Source organism: Apodemus sylvaticus, chromosome 5 (assembly GCF_947179515.1).
Source record: "Apodemus sylvaticus chromosome 5, mApoSyl1.1, whole genome shotgun sequence".
In the NCBI taxonomy this organism is placed as follows: domain Eukaryota; kingdom Metazoa; phylum Chordata; class Mammalia; order Rodentia; family Muridae; genus Apodemus; species Apodemus sylvaticus.
In genome coordinates this window covers 57,275,606-57,292,656 of record NC_067476.1, presented here as the reverse complement: position 1 = coordinate 57,292,656, position 17,051 = coordinate 57,275,606, and the positions used below count along the sequence as shown (strand labels likewise).

Sequence of the window (17,051 nt, the reverse complement as noted above, 5' to 3'; positions counted from 1 at the left end):
ACGCATTGCCCCCACTGCTGCTGAGTTTCTAAGAGTTGCCAGTGGGCAGACGAAGCTTTTGCTTTCCAAGAGATGAAGGGACGGGGGTATGACTAGATCACACAGTCACAAATGCTGTCACAGGAACTCAGTGTTCTCCCTCAGAGACAGAGCTGGAGAAGGTGTGTGCACTGAACAAGGCATAGTAGCATCAGAGTGCACACAGCATAACATACAGAAAAGTAACCTCTTATAAGTCATAGAAAACTTTGAATGTGATGACCTGGAATCTGTGGGTGGTTGATATTTAGTTGGAATGCAATGACAGGAATAGGCAATAGGCCAAAGGCCAGACACCAGGGAGTTCCCCATTTTGTGCCTGGACTTTATTTAGAATAGATCTCCTTTGCAATCAAGGAGCAGCTCAGGGAGTGATACTCTTCCAAGCAGCGCAGTCTGGCCTGTCTTTTAGAAATAATCCTGGGTCCAGCAGAAAGACAAAAATGGATGTTGGCCAGGAGAGAAGCTTGGAGGGTGTTGATGAGACCTCTACCAAGGAGACCCAGGGCAGAGAGGAAAGAGTAGCTAAGAAAGAAAACATTCAGGAAGTAGGAAGGTACCATTATGGAGCCAGATCCAAGGGTGTGAGGGAAGGAGTGGGGGAGGGGGAGGGAACCTCACAGAAGCCACAAGCTGCCAATGAGCAGCACAGACCGTGACAGGCCAGCCAGATGGACCGTGTGCTCTGCCATGAAAGGGTTTATTTTGTTTTTTTCCTCCACTTACTGCATTGGTTATTCCTGTCACACATACTCATACACACTCACACATACACACACACATGCACACACACTTTCAAGCATACACTCACATACACACTTGCATGCACACACTCACACATTCACTCATACACACACACATACACACACAGATGCACACACATACTTCCAAGCACACACTCATACATACACACTTGCATGCACACATTCACACACTCACACACACACACACACATGCGCACACACGCACACATAAATGCACACACTCAAGGAGTTTAGTTCATGGAATGGCTATGTAATTCTTTGTGCCATTTGTCTATCACAGGCCCTCAGCCTTTCACTGAAGAGACCGCCAATCTCCTTTGGCATTGGTTTGCTCTAACTCTCTTTTCTCAGTGACTTGTGAGTCACTCCACGTGTGATATGTGACTGAGCTCTTGTGGCTGTTGTATGCAGTGTTTAGTCCATGGATTCTTATTCATCCTCTCTGATAGATAAGAACATGATTCAGAAAGATTAGATCACAGGACCTGGGTCAAAAGCCAGCAAATGATATTATCACAACCCATTTTCTAATTACCTTATAGTCTAGGGAGCATCAAAGACTGTTTCCTTAGAAAAGGTGATCTTATAGTTCACAAATAGTTGCTATCACTGGGAGGAGGGTGACATTCATAGATCAACAGTGGCACCAAATTTCTGAATGAATGGGCTACTAACTAGCATAGCACTAGATAAGGAAATGGCGTCCCGACCGTGCTCGAAACTGAGATGGCTCAGTTCTGACACTAAGCACTACCAACTAAAAGTGTGTATTCTCTTAAAGTACAACAATGCAGTAACATTTCATCCTTGGTTTGCGTTTTTCTTTTTATGAAGATAGCTCAAATTGTTGCTTGGGAAGTAGTTAAATGAGTCTAAGATGCCTAAACTCTGAGTTGTTTCTTCTCTCTCCATTTAAAAACAGTTATTCACAACACAACTATTGCTAAAGCCTTTTGACTTTAGCTCAAAGCTCGTTGGTAATAAAATGGAGAGATGTAAGAATGTCTGCTTTAGGCTTGATGGGATGTTGATCTGTTTCTTGATTATTTGCCTTCTGCAAGCTAGTGTAGATGCTTTCCTCACATGTCATCCTACACCTTGGCCACAATTTCCAGATCCTTCTTACTGATTCACAAATAAACTCTTTCTCGAGCCACCGAACATGGCATGCGAATGCCTCAAGAGAATATAACCGATAGCTAGGGATGGTATCACATGCCTGAAATTTCCAACATAAGGACTTTAGAGGCAGGAGCAGGAGAAACCAGGTGCCAACATCACCTACACAACAAGTCCAAGGCCAGCGTGGGACACGTGGGACTCTGTCTCAAAAAAATTTTTTTTCAGACCTTTTTTTAAGACTAAAACTAGTTTTTAAAGACTAAAACTAAGACTTTAGAGTTTGAAACATTGCAACTAGCTCAGCAATTGAACAAGCTAGATCTTTCCAGAATCATATTCCATTCTTGAAGGTGAGTGGCAGATAGCAACAGGCACGGTGTGTGCAGAAGAAGAATTTAAGATCCTTAAACTAAAAAAAAAATGAAATGTGGCCTGTGGTCTGATCAAGATTGTGTGTACAGAGAAGCAAAAAAAAAAAAAAAGATTCCACTCATTTAAAAGATTTAAATGTGTTTTCTTTTGCAGACTTGAAGGTGTCTTGGTACTGCAAAGACAAGAAAATCAAACCATCTCGATTCTTCAGGATGACACAGTTTGAAGACACCTACCAGTTGGAGATTGCCGAGGCCTACCCAGAGGACGAAGGAACTTATGCTTTTGTTGCTAACAATGCTGTGGGCCAAGTGTCCAGCACTGCCACCCTGCGGCTGGAAGGTAGAGCAACACTTTTAAGAATTTCACACTACCAGTAGCAGTTACGAAGGACATCGCATAAACCATTGGTCCTTCATTCCTTTCATTTAAGTCACAATTCCCATGTTGCGCAGTTCCCACCCTTCGTTCTCCGTGGGCCTGTGTCGTTTTATTTGCCCGGCTTTCTCTCCATAAAGATCTGTATGTATTACTCTCTCCACTGGCTTTTCTGCTTCCTGATCAGCATGTATCAGACTGTAGTGAACAATGCTGGGGTATATTTGCTTTCTTACTGAGCTAGGATAGAGATCAGACCATCTTCCACTGGCATTGCAGTAGACGGTTTCAGATCTGATCACAAGGTAAATATACTCACTGAAACTAAAGGGACCCCTAAGTTCTGAGACCCTCACTTTTAAGGTGTTTTAATGTTTTTGTTCATTAGTTATAATCAGAAACACTTTGTCAGTCACTGAGGACTTTAATTTAAAACAAGAGTAACAATGAGCTGGGAAGTGTGGTTCAGTGGTTATGGCACTTGGCTAGTGTGCTCAAGGTCTTGAGTTTGTTCCTCGGCGACATACACACACACACACACACACACACAAATACATATAAACACTTATATACACACTCACCACATATGCATAGTCACAAACACATACATATATACATACACATACATACACACTAAACTAAAATTTAAAATTTATAAAAGAATTTCACATGCAATCATGTCATTGTTTTCAATAAATGTAATCTATATGAAGCATACAGAAAACAAAAGAATTTAGAGAAACTTCTAGTTTCTTCCTTTGTTTTAAGGACTACGGTTATATATTTTCTTAATAACAAATTTTAAGTGGTTTACAAAATAGAAGAGTTTGATTTGATTTATAAACAAAGTGGGGAAAAATAATTCCTAAATCTACTTGCATTCTCCACTGTTACATCCCTGAGCTGTGGAGATTACGTTATTCTTTAATCTGATTTTGTCTTACCTTGTCTGTCTGGAAAATGGTCAAGATCACTTCTTGGCCTTTTGGCTCAGATCAAGTGTGGAAAATGGTCAAGAATTCTTGTGACTTAGATTCAATAGTGACAAAGCATTAGGACTGGATTGAATTCTAGCTCATCACTGAAATCTGTGTTAAACTTAAAGAAGACAATCCCAAGTGAGTTTTTATTTAAACAGAGAATGGCATTAAAAACTGCATGCTTCTTTTCAGGACTTAGCCAATCTGAAGAAGTTACATCAAAGTCCCAATGGCAGGCCTCGCCATCAGTTTCACTTAAGAAGGAGGCCCCTGGCCAAAAGCCCATCTTCATCCAGCCTCTGTCAAGCCTCAGGGTGCACAGCGGGGAGACAGTCAGATTTCAAGCAAGGGTGTCTGGTGTTCCCAAACCAGCAATCCAGTGGTTTCATAACCACCAGCCAATTCTACCATCAAAAAATGTAGTTTTCCATTTTGAGGAGTCCACAGGCATGGCTTTAATGCTTATAGTTGATGCTTACCCAGAGCATGCTGGGAAATACTCTTGCAGAGCAGCCAGTAGTGCTGGGGAAGCCACTTGTGCAGCTGCACTCACAGTGACTGTGAAAGGTAAAGCTCTTCTTGCTCCAAGAACTTTGATTTGCTGTCTACCACCCCACTGCCACTAACGAGAGCCCCTGCTGCTTGCTCCACTGTAGACTTCGATCAATTCACGCTTTACTAACCAACTAACCTGCAATACATCTCACCAAGCCTCCAACTGCAGGTTTAACCCGCGTACTTGAATCTGATTAGAATATGTGTTTCCATGAAATAGGAAATCACTACTTTGTTAGTAACTTTGCTTGGCTGTTTGCTTTTGGAGGAGAAGGGTGGACTTTGCCAAAGTTATCCCATCATTTCATCATCAAATGATCTTTCTGCTTAATAATACATTAAAGCATATGATGGAGAACAAATGGTTAATCAAACATAGTCAGCTAAAGAAAAAATGGGTGGAGATGGAGAGAGAACCAGATTGTGTTACTCTGCATGGCTGAAAGGATGACAGAAGGAAGGCACCAGATGCTGCACATTGTCTGCATTAGGCTTCTGGTCCACCCATTGCTGGACCACTAGCAGTGAATGTTCTCTTGTGTGGACCTGCATTCTAGAGCACACTGCATCTGACATGATACTTTCACATGACAATGGCCTCCTTCATCTTCTTCTTCCATGCCATTTATGTTACTGACCTAGACAAGTGAGACAGCTCTTTTTCGTGTTGCTTAAATGTATAGTGCAAGCTCTAGATAGACAAAGTTCTAGGAAAGTTATAAGAGAGTCCAAAAAGTCCCAGACAGCAGCGACAGCAGCTACTTCCTCTTTCACTGCAAAGGAGAACAAAATATCCCGAAAGGAATTAAGTCATTTCAAGAATCATTGCATAAATATGAAGGGTAGATATTTGAGTGTACCTCAAAGCTCTCCCTACACAGCAGCATCTGTCCCAACCTGCTATACCCTGTCCTGAGTTACCAGAGAGATCTGCTGAAAAGTCCAGCGGAAGAGGGTATGCTGAAGGCTCTTCTGCCTCTTTGGAACCTCACTATAAAGTGTGGCAACACTGTGTAGTCTAGATGACTTTTCTGTTGATATAATCTAGACTCATGAAGATGTAATGACAGAGGTATCAGAGTGAGGCAGCCACAGAATGGAAACATCAGTGCATTGTCATAGACAATGTTTGGCTAGTAGACCAAGAACTGCAGTGCTGTGCTGTGCTGTGCAGTGAATACCTCAGTAGTGCTAGGTACGGAAGGTAGCCACCTGACATTGAGCTATGTTCAACTTTTTTCTTTTCACCTCTATCATTTTATGAAGTTTTCTAGGCAACCAAACCGAGCCAGTGATTATGCTTCTTAAACTACCTCTAGCATCTAACCTGTAAGCACTTTATGAACATAGGCTAAGTCATTGGCCAAATTCGTAGGAGAATTTAACTCTCTGGTACAGATTCACTTTGGAATCTAGGATCAGGAAATCCATTTATCTTGTATGTACTTCTTTTTCTAATATTTATGAAGGACAAATCTTGAAAATATGCCAAGGAAGACTAAAATATTGTAGTTTCCAGCTACTTCTTGGGTAATTAGTGTGTCGTGTCTAGTTCTGAAATAAATTTCATTTTATTGGTTCTGTAGTAAGAGTTAAGCAGATTACCCTAATGACACGTGAGTTTCCCATTCGACAGTTACTGTCATTTCGTTTCAGGCCTGGAGGATCTAGGTTTATATGGGGAAGCCATGAAAACAAAAATTGGATATTGAAAATAATAAGATTCTATTTGGACTACAATTAATGGCCTGTAGATAATTTTTCTATAAACAATACCACTTTTACAGTCTTGAAATTATGACAATTTTCTTATGGCAACATCATGATTTTAGTTGTTATTATACTTGAATCTCTATTGTATCTGAAAGAGCACAGAAAAAGTTGTCTGGAAGAAGCATAATTTTCTCCTTATCCATAACCTTGCCCCTTAGGTACAAATACAATGAGAATATCATATTTGAAGTGCCCAAAGCTTGTGTTATGTATCTACAGGCAAAGGACCTTTACTGGGTCACATGGAAAGAGCCCAAGTAGATGTCAAGCATTCTCAGGGGTTATGGGGAGGAATAGCCACAAGTTCCTCCCTGATCTTCATCAAATGGTTGATGGATATAAGAGATAACAAGGGAGCAGTAAAGTTCTGTCTTGTGTATAGCTATCTCTGAATTTTGGTTCTCTTTCTTGCCAATTGGGAGAATCAGCCTTATTCCTTCATTTACTGCATCTACCATCCCTCTTACCTAAAGAGGAGTCTTTTCTGCATCTGAGATTTTGTTCCACGGCAGTCTCCGGATCTAGTTCCATAACAAACGGTGCAAGTGTCTAGGCAAACAAAGTGGCTCTGTCCAGAGCACTGACTCTCAGTCTCACTGAAGCTTTGGCTAGCACAGTAACTACACAGAATGGTTGTTTATATGAAGTTGCTGTCTGTGAGTTGTGTAGGTGACAGAGGTGACAGTGTTGCCACATTGCGCAACTGGGAGTTGTCTGTGTTGTAGACGTGGAAGAAGTATGGCTCTTTCAGATCTCTTCTGTACAGTGCAGTGAAGATGGCTGAATGTCATCTTCATAGACTAGTCTGAGCTGGGTTCTTTTGGCCCAGAAATTCCTCTGTATTCAGTTACAATGGACTATGATATTAAAATGTTATTGGAACAAGAGTACATTTTTTTGAAATCCAGTCAGTATTTCTTACACTTATAAAAGTATTAAAGATGAGATACTTTTAGGTGTTTGAAAAATGAAGGACTGGGCATAAATATCTAATTATTTAATATGAAGTCAGTATTCATATGTGCCTTTTTAATTTTGATCTAAATCATTTATATATGGACAGCTACATGGCTGTCCATAAAGATCAAAGAGGAATGTAAAGGGTTTGTTAGTCTGTTTGAACAGTGGTCTTTAGTGGGTAATAAAATAAAAACATCAAATGTTACTTTTGGACTAACACACTGCTTTCCTTCTCATTCCAATGATAATCCATCTTCTTGGCATTCAGTATGAGTTATATTCTTCCAAACACAACTAGTATATGGATTTCCCCAATTAGCAAAAGAATCACAAGGCTGAATAGTTATATAAGTTACTCCATTCAGATACTAAAAGTGTAATAATACCTTCAGTGTCTAAAACTAACAAACTAAGATAATCCATGGAGTAAAAAGAATCATTAAAAAAAAACACGAGGTTCCTCATTTATATCATGCCAAAGATCACAAGGAATTGCAGGAAAAACCCTCTTAGCCACAGCCAGTGCTACAGGAATTGAAGAACATGTATCCCAGGCTACCAGACTTGTCCTGCAAGCTGTCCTAGAGACCACTGTGCCCCAAACCTATACCTGTTCTTTGTATAATAAAAAACCATTTAGAGTTGAGAAGTCTATGTTTGCTGGCTGGTGTGTAATTGAATGTTGTATTTTTCCAAGTTTGAGAAGAGTTTCAAATCAAGGGACCATTTACTGGTAAAAAATGCTTTATTCTGCAGGGGGAAAAAAGTACAAATGGCAAGCAATCAAAGGCATGTTCCTAATAAATGTAGTTTCACATCTTATCAAGCGTGCAGTTGGCAGGACATGATGAAGAGAATATTTTTAGCTTTGGAGTTGCTTTTCTGGGTGCATGTAAAGGCATGGGGGAGTGGAACACGACTCTGTAATAATTTGTGATCCATCAGCTCATCGATTCATTTGGCATGGGTATTTTGGTAGGGTGCATTTTCTATTTTTACAACAGAAGGACAATAATTATCACATGAGTTGATCCAGAAGTTGTGTGCAGTTACTCACCCTGGTGTCTTGTTACTTTTCTATTTTAGCCCCGGAATCAATTTTACATGAGAGGCTCGGCCAGCAAATAGAAATGGAGATGAAAGGTATTGTTATGACGTGACGAATGTGAGATTAAAGTAGAAACTCTGGAGGATTAGCAGAATCCTTGACCTACTTGATTTCTGTTAGGATTTTTGAGGACATGGCATAGATGCACAAATATATCTCTCTGAGAATATATTCCTATGTCGCATGCCTGGTTTAGTATGCTGATGGTTATGTGCATTTCACAGTAAATTGTTAGATGGTAATTTTAAAAATCTTACATGGAAACTTTATCAGCCACATTCAGCTTTATGTTTGCAGCCATCTTGAAAAGTGTGTACTATGAACGGGTGTCATTTTAATGCATGAAATCATGGAAGTAGAGGTTTGTTTTCAAAATCACGGTGAATCGAATTGAATTGAACAATGGGGGGTTAACCTGTTATTTCCAGAATGCAATGTCATGAATGAATTATAATAGAAATGCTACCTTTTTTAGGATGTGTGAAAACCTTACATTCCCATTCTTGGTCTAGACCTCATGCACACAGATCACTTTAACATGACATGTCTCTTATACTGGCTTGCAGATAGCTCTCATGTGACCCTTGCCTGCTTCAGTTTGCATACCGTTGTGACTATAGCTGTATTAGTTCGAATAAACGCCTTCTCATTTTATGTCATCTAATTATTTATGATTATAGTTCTATATATTTTTAAGTAGTTCATTATCAAAATTTTAATATTTTAATCTACAATCAAAAGGATCAGAAAGGGCGTTTATTCTGCTCTCTGCAAGTCAGGTAAGATTTCCCTCTTAGCCATCAAAACAGCAAAGTTGTCCTGCTCGCAAAACAAATACACACAGGAATATGTTACTTTTGAAATGCACTTTTGCTTGTTCAAGAAGAAATTTCAACAGTCTGAAGAAAAGACCAGACAACGAACGATTGTCGTGTCAGAATCTTTTAAACAGAGCATGGTGTTGCGTTTATTCGAACAAATATGGTGAGTGAATTTTTTACGGATTTGTGAGACTCTGTAGCATGCACTTCATTTCATTTCCTATTTTACAAATTCATTTATTTTCAACTTTTCCAAGTGCTGTGGAAAATAGTAAAACGCTTTGTAATTTAATTATCTTTCAGAAGAACTCTTGGAAGGGGAAGCTGACGGCGCAGGAGAGGCACGAGGAGCCTTCTCTGACTCTGAAGACATAGACCCACACTCCCTGGCGGCCAGGAGATATGCAAATAGAATGTTATCCACAAGTTCCTGGCCTGAATGTTTCAAGCCTACTTTTACTCAAAAACTCGCATTTCAATATGCTTTAGAGGGTGAACCTGTTGTGTTTACATGCAGTCTGGTTGCCTCTCCAACTCCAGAAATGACTTGGTTTCATAATAATAGGCCCATCCCAACAGGTCTCCGCCGGGTCATAAAAACCGAGAATGATTTACACCAATACTCTTCCAGCTTAGAGGTGAAAAGGGTCCAAGGCCGAGATTCTGGCAGTTACAGGTTCCTGGCAGTTAATAGTGAGGGGTCTGCCGAGTCCACTGCATCATTGCATGTTATCCTGAAAGGACAAGACGAGAGATATTTAGAATTTCTAAAACGGGCAGAACAGACATGGGAAAACATGGGGGATCTAGGTGAAAGGAGAGAAGAGAGGATAAAAGTTGGTCTGAGGTTTACTGGCTCCCCCTTTAACAAAAAGCAAGATGTAGACCAACAGGGGATGATGAGAACCATACACTTTAGGACAGCAAGCCCTGTCAAGAGAGCAGACTATGTGTCCAATGCCGAGTGGTCAGAAAGCAAATTTGATATCAGAGGATGCTTGAGTGTAGGTGAGACTTTCCTAGATGAGGAAACCAAGATGAAATTGCAGCGGTTACGGGAGGCGAGAAAAATCTTCTTAGAGAAAAAGAGATTAACATTTTTAGAAGAGTCATCTGAAATAAGTTCAATGACTATGAGAAGTGAGGATATTGTTAGAGATGCTCCATTCTCCAGAGGGGAAAGGAAGTGTGGGTTTGTGTCTGAGTTTGCTGAAGACAGGGATAGGGTCAATAACTCAGCAGAAGAAGTCATGCAGAATCCGTACTCCCTTCCAAATCAAATACATCAAAACAGAGAACCTCCTTCAACTGTCCAGTCTACTAGTGATGAAGATCTCCAGACTGAAAACAGCCCAAACCAAGAGACCTTTCTAGAAGATAGCTTCCCAAAAGGCTATTTGTATGAGCATGCCCCAGTAGGTGAAAACCTGCAAGCCATGGAGTGGTTTAAAGAGTCTGTGAACAGCACCGTGATCAGAGAACCATCAATGTTCACCTCTAATGAGGAAATGTGTGGGTATAAGAGTGAGGAGACATGTGAGGCTCCTGAAAAGATGTCTCAAGTTCTCTCACCACATCCCAGTGAGTCCTTGGATACACTTATAGATGCTAAAGACACCGAAGACATAGACAGAGGAAGAGTAACCCAGAGGGCTTGGCAAGAGGGCCAATTCCATGCTTCCATGAAAACAGAAGAATTCAAAGTGGAGCATGAGGAGAAAACAAGATCTTTTGAAAATTACTTCCAAAAACATCCACAACGTTGCCCACCTTCATTTCTCCAGGATATTGAATCTCAAGAAGTTTATGAGGATGACAGCTGTAAATTTGTGTGTCATTTTCAAGGATACCCTCAGCCCATTGTGACATGGTATAACAATGAGATGCCCATACCACGTAGTCAAGGCTTTACTACACATACATTCGAGAATTACTCAACATTAACCTTTTCTTCTGTTCAGCCCCAACATGGAGGCTCTGTTACCTGTGTGCTGTTTAACCAGTATGGAACAGTAAAAGCAACCAGTATGCTTAGAGTGAGGGCAAAGCCAAGGTATGATTCCCAGCCTCCAAAGGTCCCAGTGTGCCCTGACTACACAGGCGAAGAAGAAGAGCTGGCCTTGGTGTTTGACCAGGCAAGAAGGATTCACCCATCTTTTAGTCAAGAGAGGCAAGAGCATCTTCATATGTTAAAAACTCACCTCCCAGAACTCCCTTCTGCAGACAGAGAGCTACTATCCTTCCCTGTAGAAATTCAGATAACTGCAGCCACCCCAACCCCAGAACAGAACAAAGAATTCAAGGAACTGTTTGAGTTGGAGCCTGAAGCAACGTCTCCAGATCAAGCCATCCAGTCACCAAAGCACAAATTTATATTCTCCTCTGATATTACTAACGAGCCACCAAAGATGCTACAGGAAATGCCAAGGAGTGCCAGTTGTAGGGAAGGGAATTCTGTAATGCTTGAATGCTTAATATCGGGGGAGCCTCAGCCAGTAGTCACCTGGTTTCATAATGGAGTTCTTATAAAGCAGAGCCAAAAGTTTGAGATCGAAGAAGTTAATTGTAGCCACAGATTATATATCAATGATGTCAATTCACATGACTCTGGAAGGTATCAATGTGTGGCTGAAAATGGTTCAGGCATAGCTGAGAGTATTTTAGATTTAACCGTAGAACCCATCACTCACAGGGAATACAGTCAGTTGGAAAATATAAGTGAGGTTTATGCACAATATTCCAAAAATCAACAAACACAAGTTCAGGAGGAATCTGTAAGGACACATTTTTATGATAATCCAGTTGGTCCTTTTGATGCCCAATCAAATATAAAAGAATATACTGTAAGGGAGTATTTTCAAAGCCTTGAGACAGTTGGGCAGGTGGATGAGAAAAACAAGGTATACAGTTCAACTTTTAGTGAAAAACTATCCAAGTCTATGCAGGGTGCTTCCAAACCCACAGACATCGATAAACCTCACAGAACTGAATTCCTCCAATGCCAGGATGAGGGACATATAGATGAGTGGTCTCGGTCACTCCAAGCAGATGCTACCACTTATCCATTTGTTGATGACTTCAGAGAAGCTAACATTAGAAGCAAAGTCAGAGATGATTTTGGACATCATGGATCAGAATGGGGAAATAGGAAAGAACATTCTGAAAGTGATTATGTGTTAAATATCCACTCCAAGAGAACCTCGGACACAGTTCAGGATGCGGAAGACTTGCCTGTCCCTACCTATGAAGAAGCCCTTGAAAGAGAAAGGTACTACCCGGGGAAAAAAGTGAGGCATAAGGTCATTGCATTTGAAAAGCTGCAGCGTGCAGAAAAGGGAGTTTTAGAAAAGAGACGGACCAAGAAATCCTTTGTTACAGCCCCGCAAAAGAAATGGGATAATCGAGAGTTTTCATTAAACCGAAAAGAATCAGACTTGAGCGGTATGCATCGGGCTGATGAAGTGGCCTCGTACACAGAAGCAGATTCATCTAACATCGTAATGGATTTGAAGCTGCTTTCCTCTCAAGCTCATGAGGAATTTGAAATAGAAGAGAAGGGACAACAGGAAGAAGTGCTTCCCCCAGATCAAGAAAAGGTTGAGCTTGAAGCACCTGTTACATTTGACCTAAAGCAGTTTCACTCACAGATTGAAAGTACAGGCATGAATTTCCAAGATTTGGCCAATGGCCAACAAGATAAAAGCTCTTTAGAAACTCAGCAACCTGCTTCAGAGATGGCTAATCCTGAAGACATTGTCTTTGATTTAAAGCAAATGTATTCTCACATAGAAGATCCAGGGGAGGTGTTCCAGGGTCAAGAAACTGAGAGCAAGCAGGAAATGCACCACAAAGAAGAGATTTCTATCTCCCAAAGCTTTCACTATGCCCAGGAAGAAAACACAGCAATTTTAAAAACTGATCATGTGCCTGAGTCTTTTTCCGAAGTGGTCCATGGTGAGTCATGGGCTTTATTTCAGACTCTGTCTGCTGATATGGAAGAAACTAACGTTTCTGAGGCAAATGTTTCTGTAGAAGATAGAGATAAGAGTTTCATCTCACAGTTGAAAAGGGCAGCGAGTGAGGAAGAACTTTTGGACGATCATGAAATGGAGGATGGACCCACCTTGAGACCAGCATCCAGTTTGACTCAGGGCTCCGAAGGAACTCTAGAAAACCCCAGAGGTGATGTTCATGGAGCAGAAAGGCCTCACAGACAGCTGTCTCTGAGTCAGGACTTGCCATTCTTGATGACTGGTAAACAGCAGGACTTACAGGAACAGATAAGTGAGTCAATTGAGATCTCCAGAGAAGAAACCTATCACGAAGTTCACATACAAAATGGAAGTTCTTTCTCCACCATGGAAGGAGAAAAGATAGAAAAAAGTTTGCCTGAAAATCTCCCTAGATTGGAGGAGGCCCAAACAACTGAAGAGGGGGAATCTGAGACCTCCCTAGCGCAGTACTTACTTGCTGAGGGAAGGTATGAGGTGCCTGAAGTTAGAGACACCAAACACAAGGCACAACTTGTTCAGAGTGAATCAATCACGTCGATGGAGGTTGAAGAAGTAACTTTCAACACTGTGTATGAATATTACAACCAGAAACAGGAGTCCCTAGGGAGACCCTATTCTCCTGAGTCTGATATTTCAATTGATGTGGGAAGCACAAGCAGTGAAGACATGTCTGAGTTAGATCAGTTCTATAGCCCACCATCATCTGTAGAAAATTTAGAATCTCCAAAGTCTCCTGACTTATATTTTAAGCCTTCAGATATAATTGAGCAATCCGTAGCAAATTCAAGAGCTGAGGAAAATGGGGAAAGATACTCAACACCTTCTGAAGGTGAAATACCAGAAAGATACTCCACACCCTCAGGGGAGGCTCTAGAGAGATACTCCACTCCCCCAGGGGAGGCTCAGGAGAGATACTCCACTCCTCCAGGGGAGGCTCAGGAGAGATACTCCACTCCTCCAGGGGAGGCTCTGGAGAGATTTTCCACACCCCCAGGGGAGGCTCTGGAGAGATTTTCTACACCCCCAGGGGAGGCTCTGGAGAGATTTTCCACACCCCCAGGGGAGGCTCTGGAGAGATTTTTCACTCCCCCAGGTGAGAAACTAGAGAGAGGTTTTATTCCTGCTCAAGGACCAAATCATACTAGAAATGTAAACATGAACCTGTCAAAACTAGAGAGGGAAGACAGCACTTTGAATGAGCATTACCATACTCCTACGGACGAGAGGAGTTCACCTTATGATACGTGGCGTTCAGACTCATTCGGCACACCCAATGAAGCCATTGAACCCAAAGACAATGAAATGCCTCCATCTTTCATCGAGCCTCTAAGCAAAAGGAAGATATACGAAAATACGACGTTAGGCTTCATCATTGAAGTTGAGGGTCTTCCGGTTCCTGGTGTGAAGTGGTACCGAAATAAATCTTTGCTGGAGCCAGATGACAGAATCAAAATGGAAAGGGTTGGCAATGTGTGTTCTCTGGAAATTTCCAACATTCAGAAAGGAGATGGGGGAGAGTACCTGTGCCATGCAGTGAACATCATAGGGGAGGCAAAGAGCTTTGCAAACGTAGACGTCATCCCCCAAGAGGAAAGAGCCGTGGCCCTGCCTCCCCCAGTTACCCACCAACACATCATGGAGTTTGACTTGGCAAATGCCAACTCATCGAGAACACCTTCTCCTCAAGAGATTGTCCTGGAAGTGGAACTAAGTGAAAAAGATGTGGAGGAATTTGAAAAGCAGGTGAAAATAGTCACAGTTCCTGAATTTACTCCTGATCATAAAAGCATGATTGTGAGCTTAGATATTCTCCCGATGAATTTAGTAGGTCCCAGTGCGGAGTCCCAAGGAAAAGAAGGCGGAGAGTTTGAGATTGACTTAGAAGCCTTTGAAATGCCTCCTCGATTCATAACACCCATCTGCGATTTTAGAATTCCAGAAAATTCCAACGCTGTGTTCAAATGTTCAGTCATAGGCATTCCTTCCCCAGAAGTCAGATGGTATAAGGAGTATATGTGCATTGAGCCGGATGACAAGAAGTACGTCATTAGCGAGGAGAAAGGGAGTCACAGCCTTAGAATCCAAGATGTTGGCCCTTCTGACTGTGCAACGTACAGATGCAGAGCTCTGAATAGCGCAGGAGAGGCCATTTGCCGGGGCTTCCTCACCATGGGAGAGCCCCAAGTCTCTGCCATGGTCACCAGGACAAGCAAAGTGACTTTAAGCAGTCAGAAGGAGGAGCTAGTCTTAAGGAGCAAATACGCAGACAGCTTTTTTGAATTCCGGGTGGTGGAAGGCCCTCCCAGGTTCATCAAAGGTATTTCTGATTGCCACGCACCCTTAGGGACAGCAGCATATTTCCAGTGTTTAGTCCGTGGTTCACCGAGACCCACTGCTGCTTGGTACAAAGATGGAAAACTGGTCCAAGGATCAAGGTTCAGTGCTGAGGAAAGTGGCATAGGGTTCCACAATCTGTTCATCACAGGCTTAGTTAAAGGTGATGAGGGGGAGTACAGCTGTGTAGCTACGAACAATTCAGGAACGGCTAGGAGCTCGGCCATCCTCACCCTCTCTTAAAGTGGGAGGTCCCAGGGCCTCTGTCACTCCCAGAGTCTATGGGTTAGCAACCTTCCAAGTGTAGCCACTGTATTTGGATCATGACACTGAAGACCCCTGGAGATAGTCTTTCTGTGTAGAAATCTCATCTTATCCATGCATGTAAATATTCTGTGATGTAAACCCTGAAACTATCACCTGTGTCAGTTACACCATGTGTCATCCAGCACGATTAAACACCTCCTTGCATACCCAACTGTTGGTGTTTGTACTTCTCCGTCACCTCTCCTCCACAGTGTCTCAGCATCCTCTCTCAGCAGGTACACTATAGATGAAGGGTGACCGTGTCGGATAACCGTGTGGATAAACTGGTAAGAGAAAACTCCCTCTGGCCCTAAGTCACTTTTGAATTAGAAGTCTCTTAGCATTCAGATAAACCTATTTTGATTTAGTCAGATATAAGAGGGCAAAATGAGCAATAGATTCAACATTGCCCAAATGGTAGCCAACTTCATAGTCTGCTTATGTTGCAGTCTTGATAATTAGGCATGCATAAAGGTTACGGTCTTTCCACATTTGGAAATATTTTCTTTTCTCATTTGAAGCATCAAGTGAAATGCATTGTTAATTTATCATTGATAAATTACCATATTCATATGAATATAATTTTTAACAATATGCCAGTGTCAGAATCTCTAAATTAGACAAAAGAAGGTAAGACACTTTTATAATTGAGACAATATGATAGTTTTTGTTTAGCATATACAACAAAGGCGTAAGTTTTCTTATTTCTTTATAGAATTTTAAGATTTAAAAAAAACTAGAGATCAACAAACATTCAAATTCCAGTAGGATGTTTATGTTTATAAGATGAATTTTTAATTTTGTTTTTCAGTTTTAACAATTCACAGTGCTTTAATACTGTGACTATGAATCAAGGTAGACCTTGGCCTTTGCATATAAGACATAATAAATATGAGAAAGATCAGTTTTCTTATGTTAAAAATGTGGAGTTAAGTCAAAAGGCCTCATAGGTTATAAAGTCAATGGAACGATTCTTTGTCACCTCGTGGTGACAACTAAATATAACAAGTAAGTTTCAGCTTGCAACAGATGAGAACCACAGAAGAGGCAATGAGACTATTAGTTTAGCCTTCCATTCTTAAGTTATCATCGCGACCTACTGATTGCACTTGAGGACTGCATTCAGCAATATTTAAGGGTCATAGTTGTATTTGTCATATTAATATTGATTACCAAACACAGAGCATTTATTTCAGATTTAATTTCCATAAGAACTTATATAGCTACCATATTGTTTCTTTTGTCTGTTGATGTTGCCTTAACAATGGACGTTCCCGCACATCATCCAAATCAAAAGACTAAAAGCATATGTAGGAAACAGGCAGCCTAGCCAATTGTCCCATTTTCCTCAAATTTTTAAAAATTCTATTTGTTTAAAGTGACCGCCATCTAGTGCTAGATAAATAATTGTAGAACAATGATTTTCACTTCAAACACACAGCACATAATACCTTTGGTAATAATTCAGATCTAATATACCACACCAGTGTTCCTGAGGCAAAGCTAACTCTATAGCAATGGGACTT

General features: G+C 41.1%; 1 protein-coding gene across 6 annotated transcripts in view; it reads left to right on the top strand.

Annotated features, from left to right (window-relative positions):
* The window catches only part of Ttn (titin), a 269,529-nt gene that overhangs the window by 44,317 nt on the left and 208,161 nt on the right, over positions 1–17,051 (top strand). For 4 of the 6 annotated variants that reach the window (XM_052182769.1, XM_052182766.1, XM_052182767.1 and 1 more), the window contains 2 exons: positions 2,451–2,639; positions 8,030–8,086. In XM_052182769.1, coding sequence (XP_052038729.1) covers positions 2,451–2,639; positions 8,030–8,086 — 246 coding nt within the window. Of the gene's footprint in view, positions 1–2,450; positions 2,640–3,847; positions 4,223–8,029; positions 8,087–9,175; positions 15,463–17,051 lie in introns of those variants that run through there. The other 2 variants (XM_052182768.1, XM_052182770.1) reach the window with 2 other exon arrangements.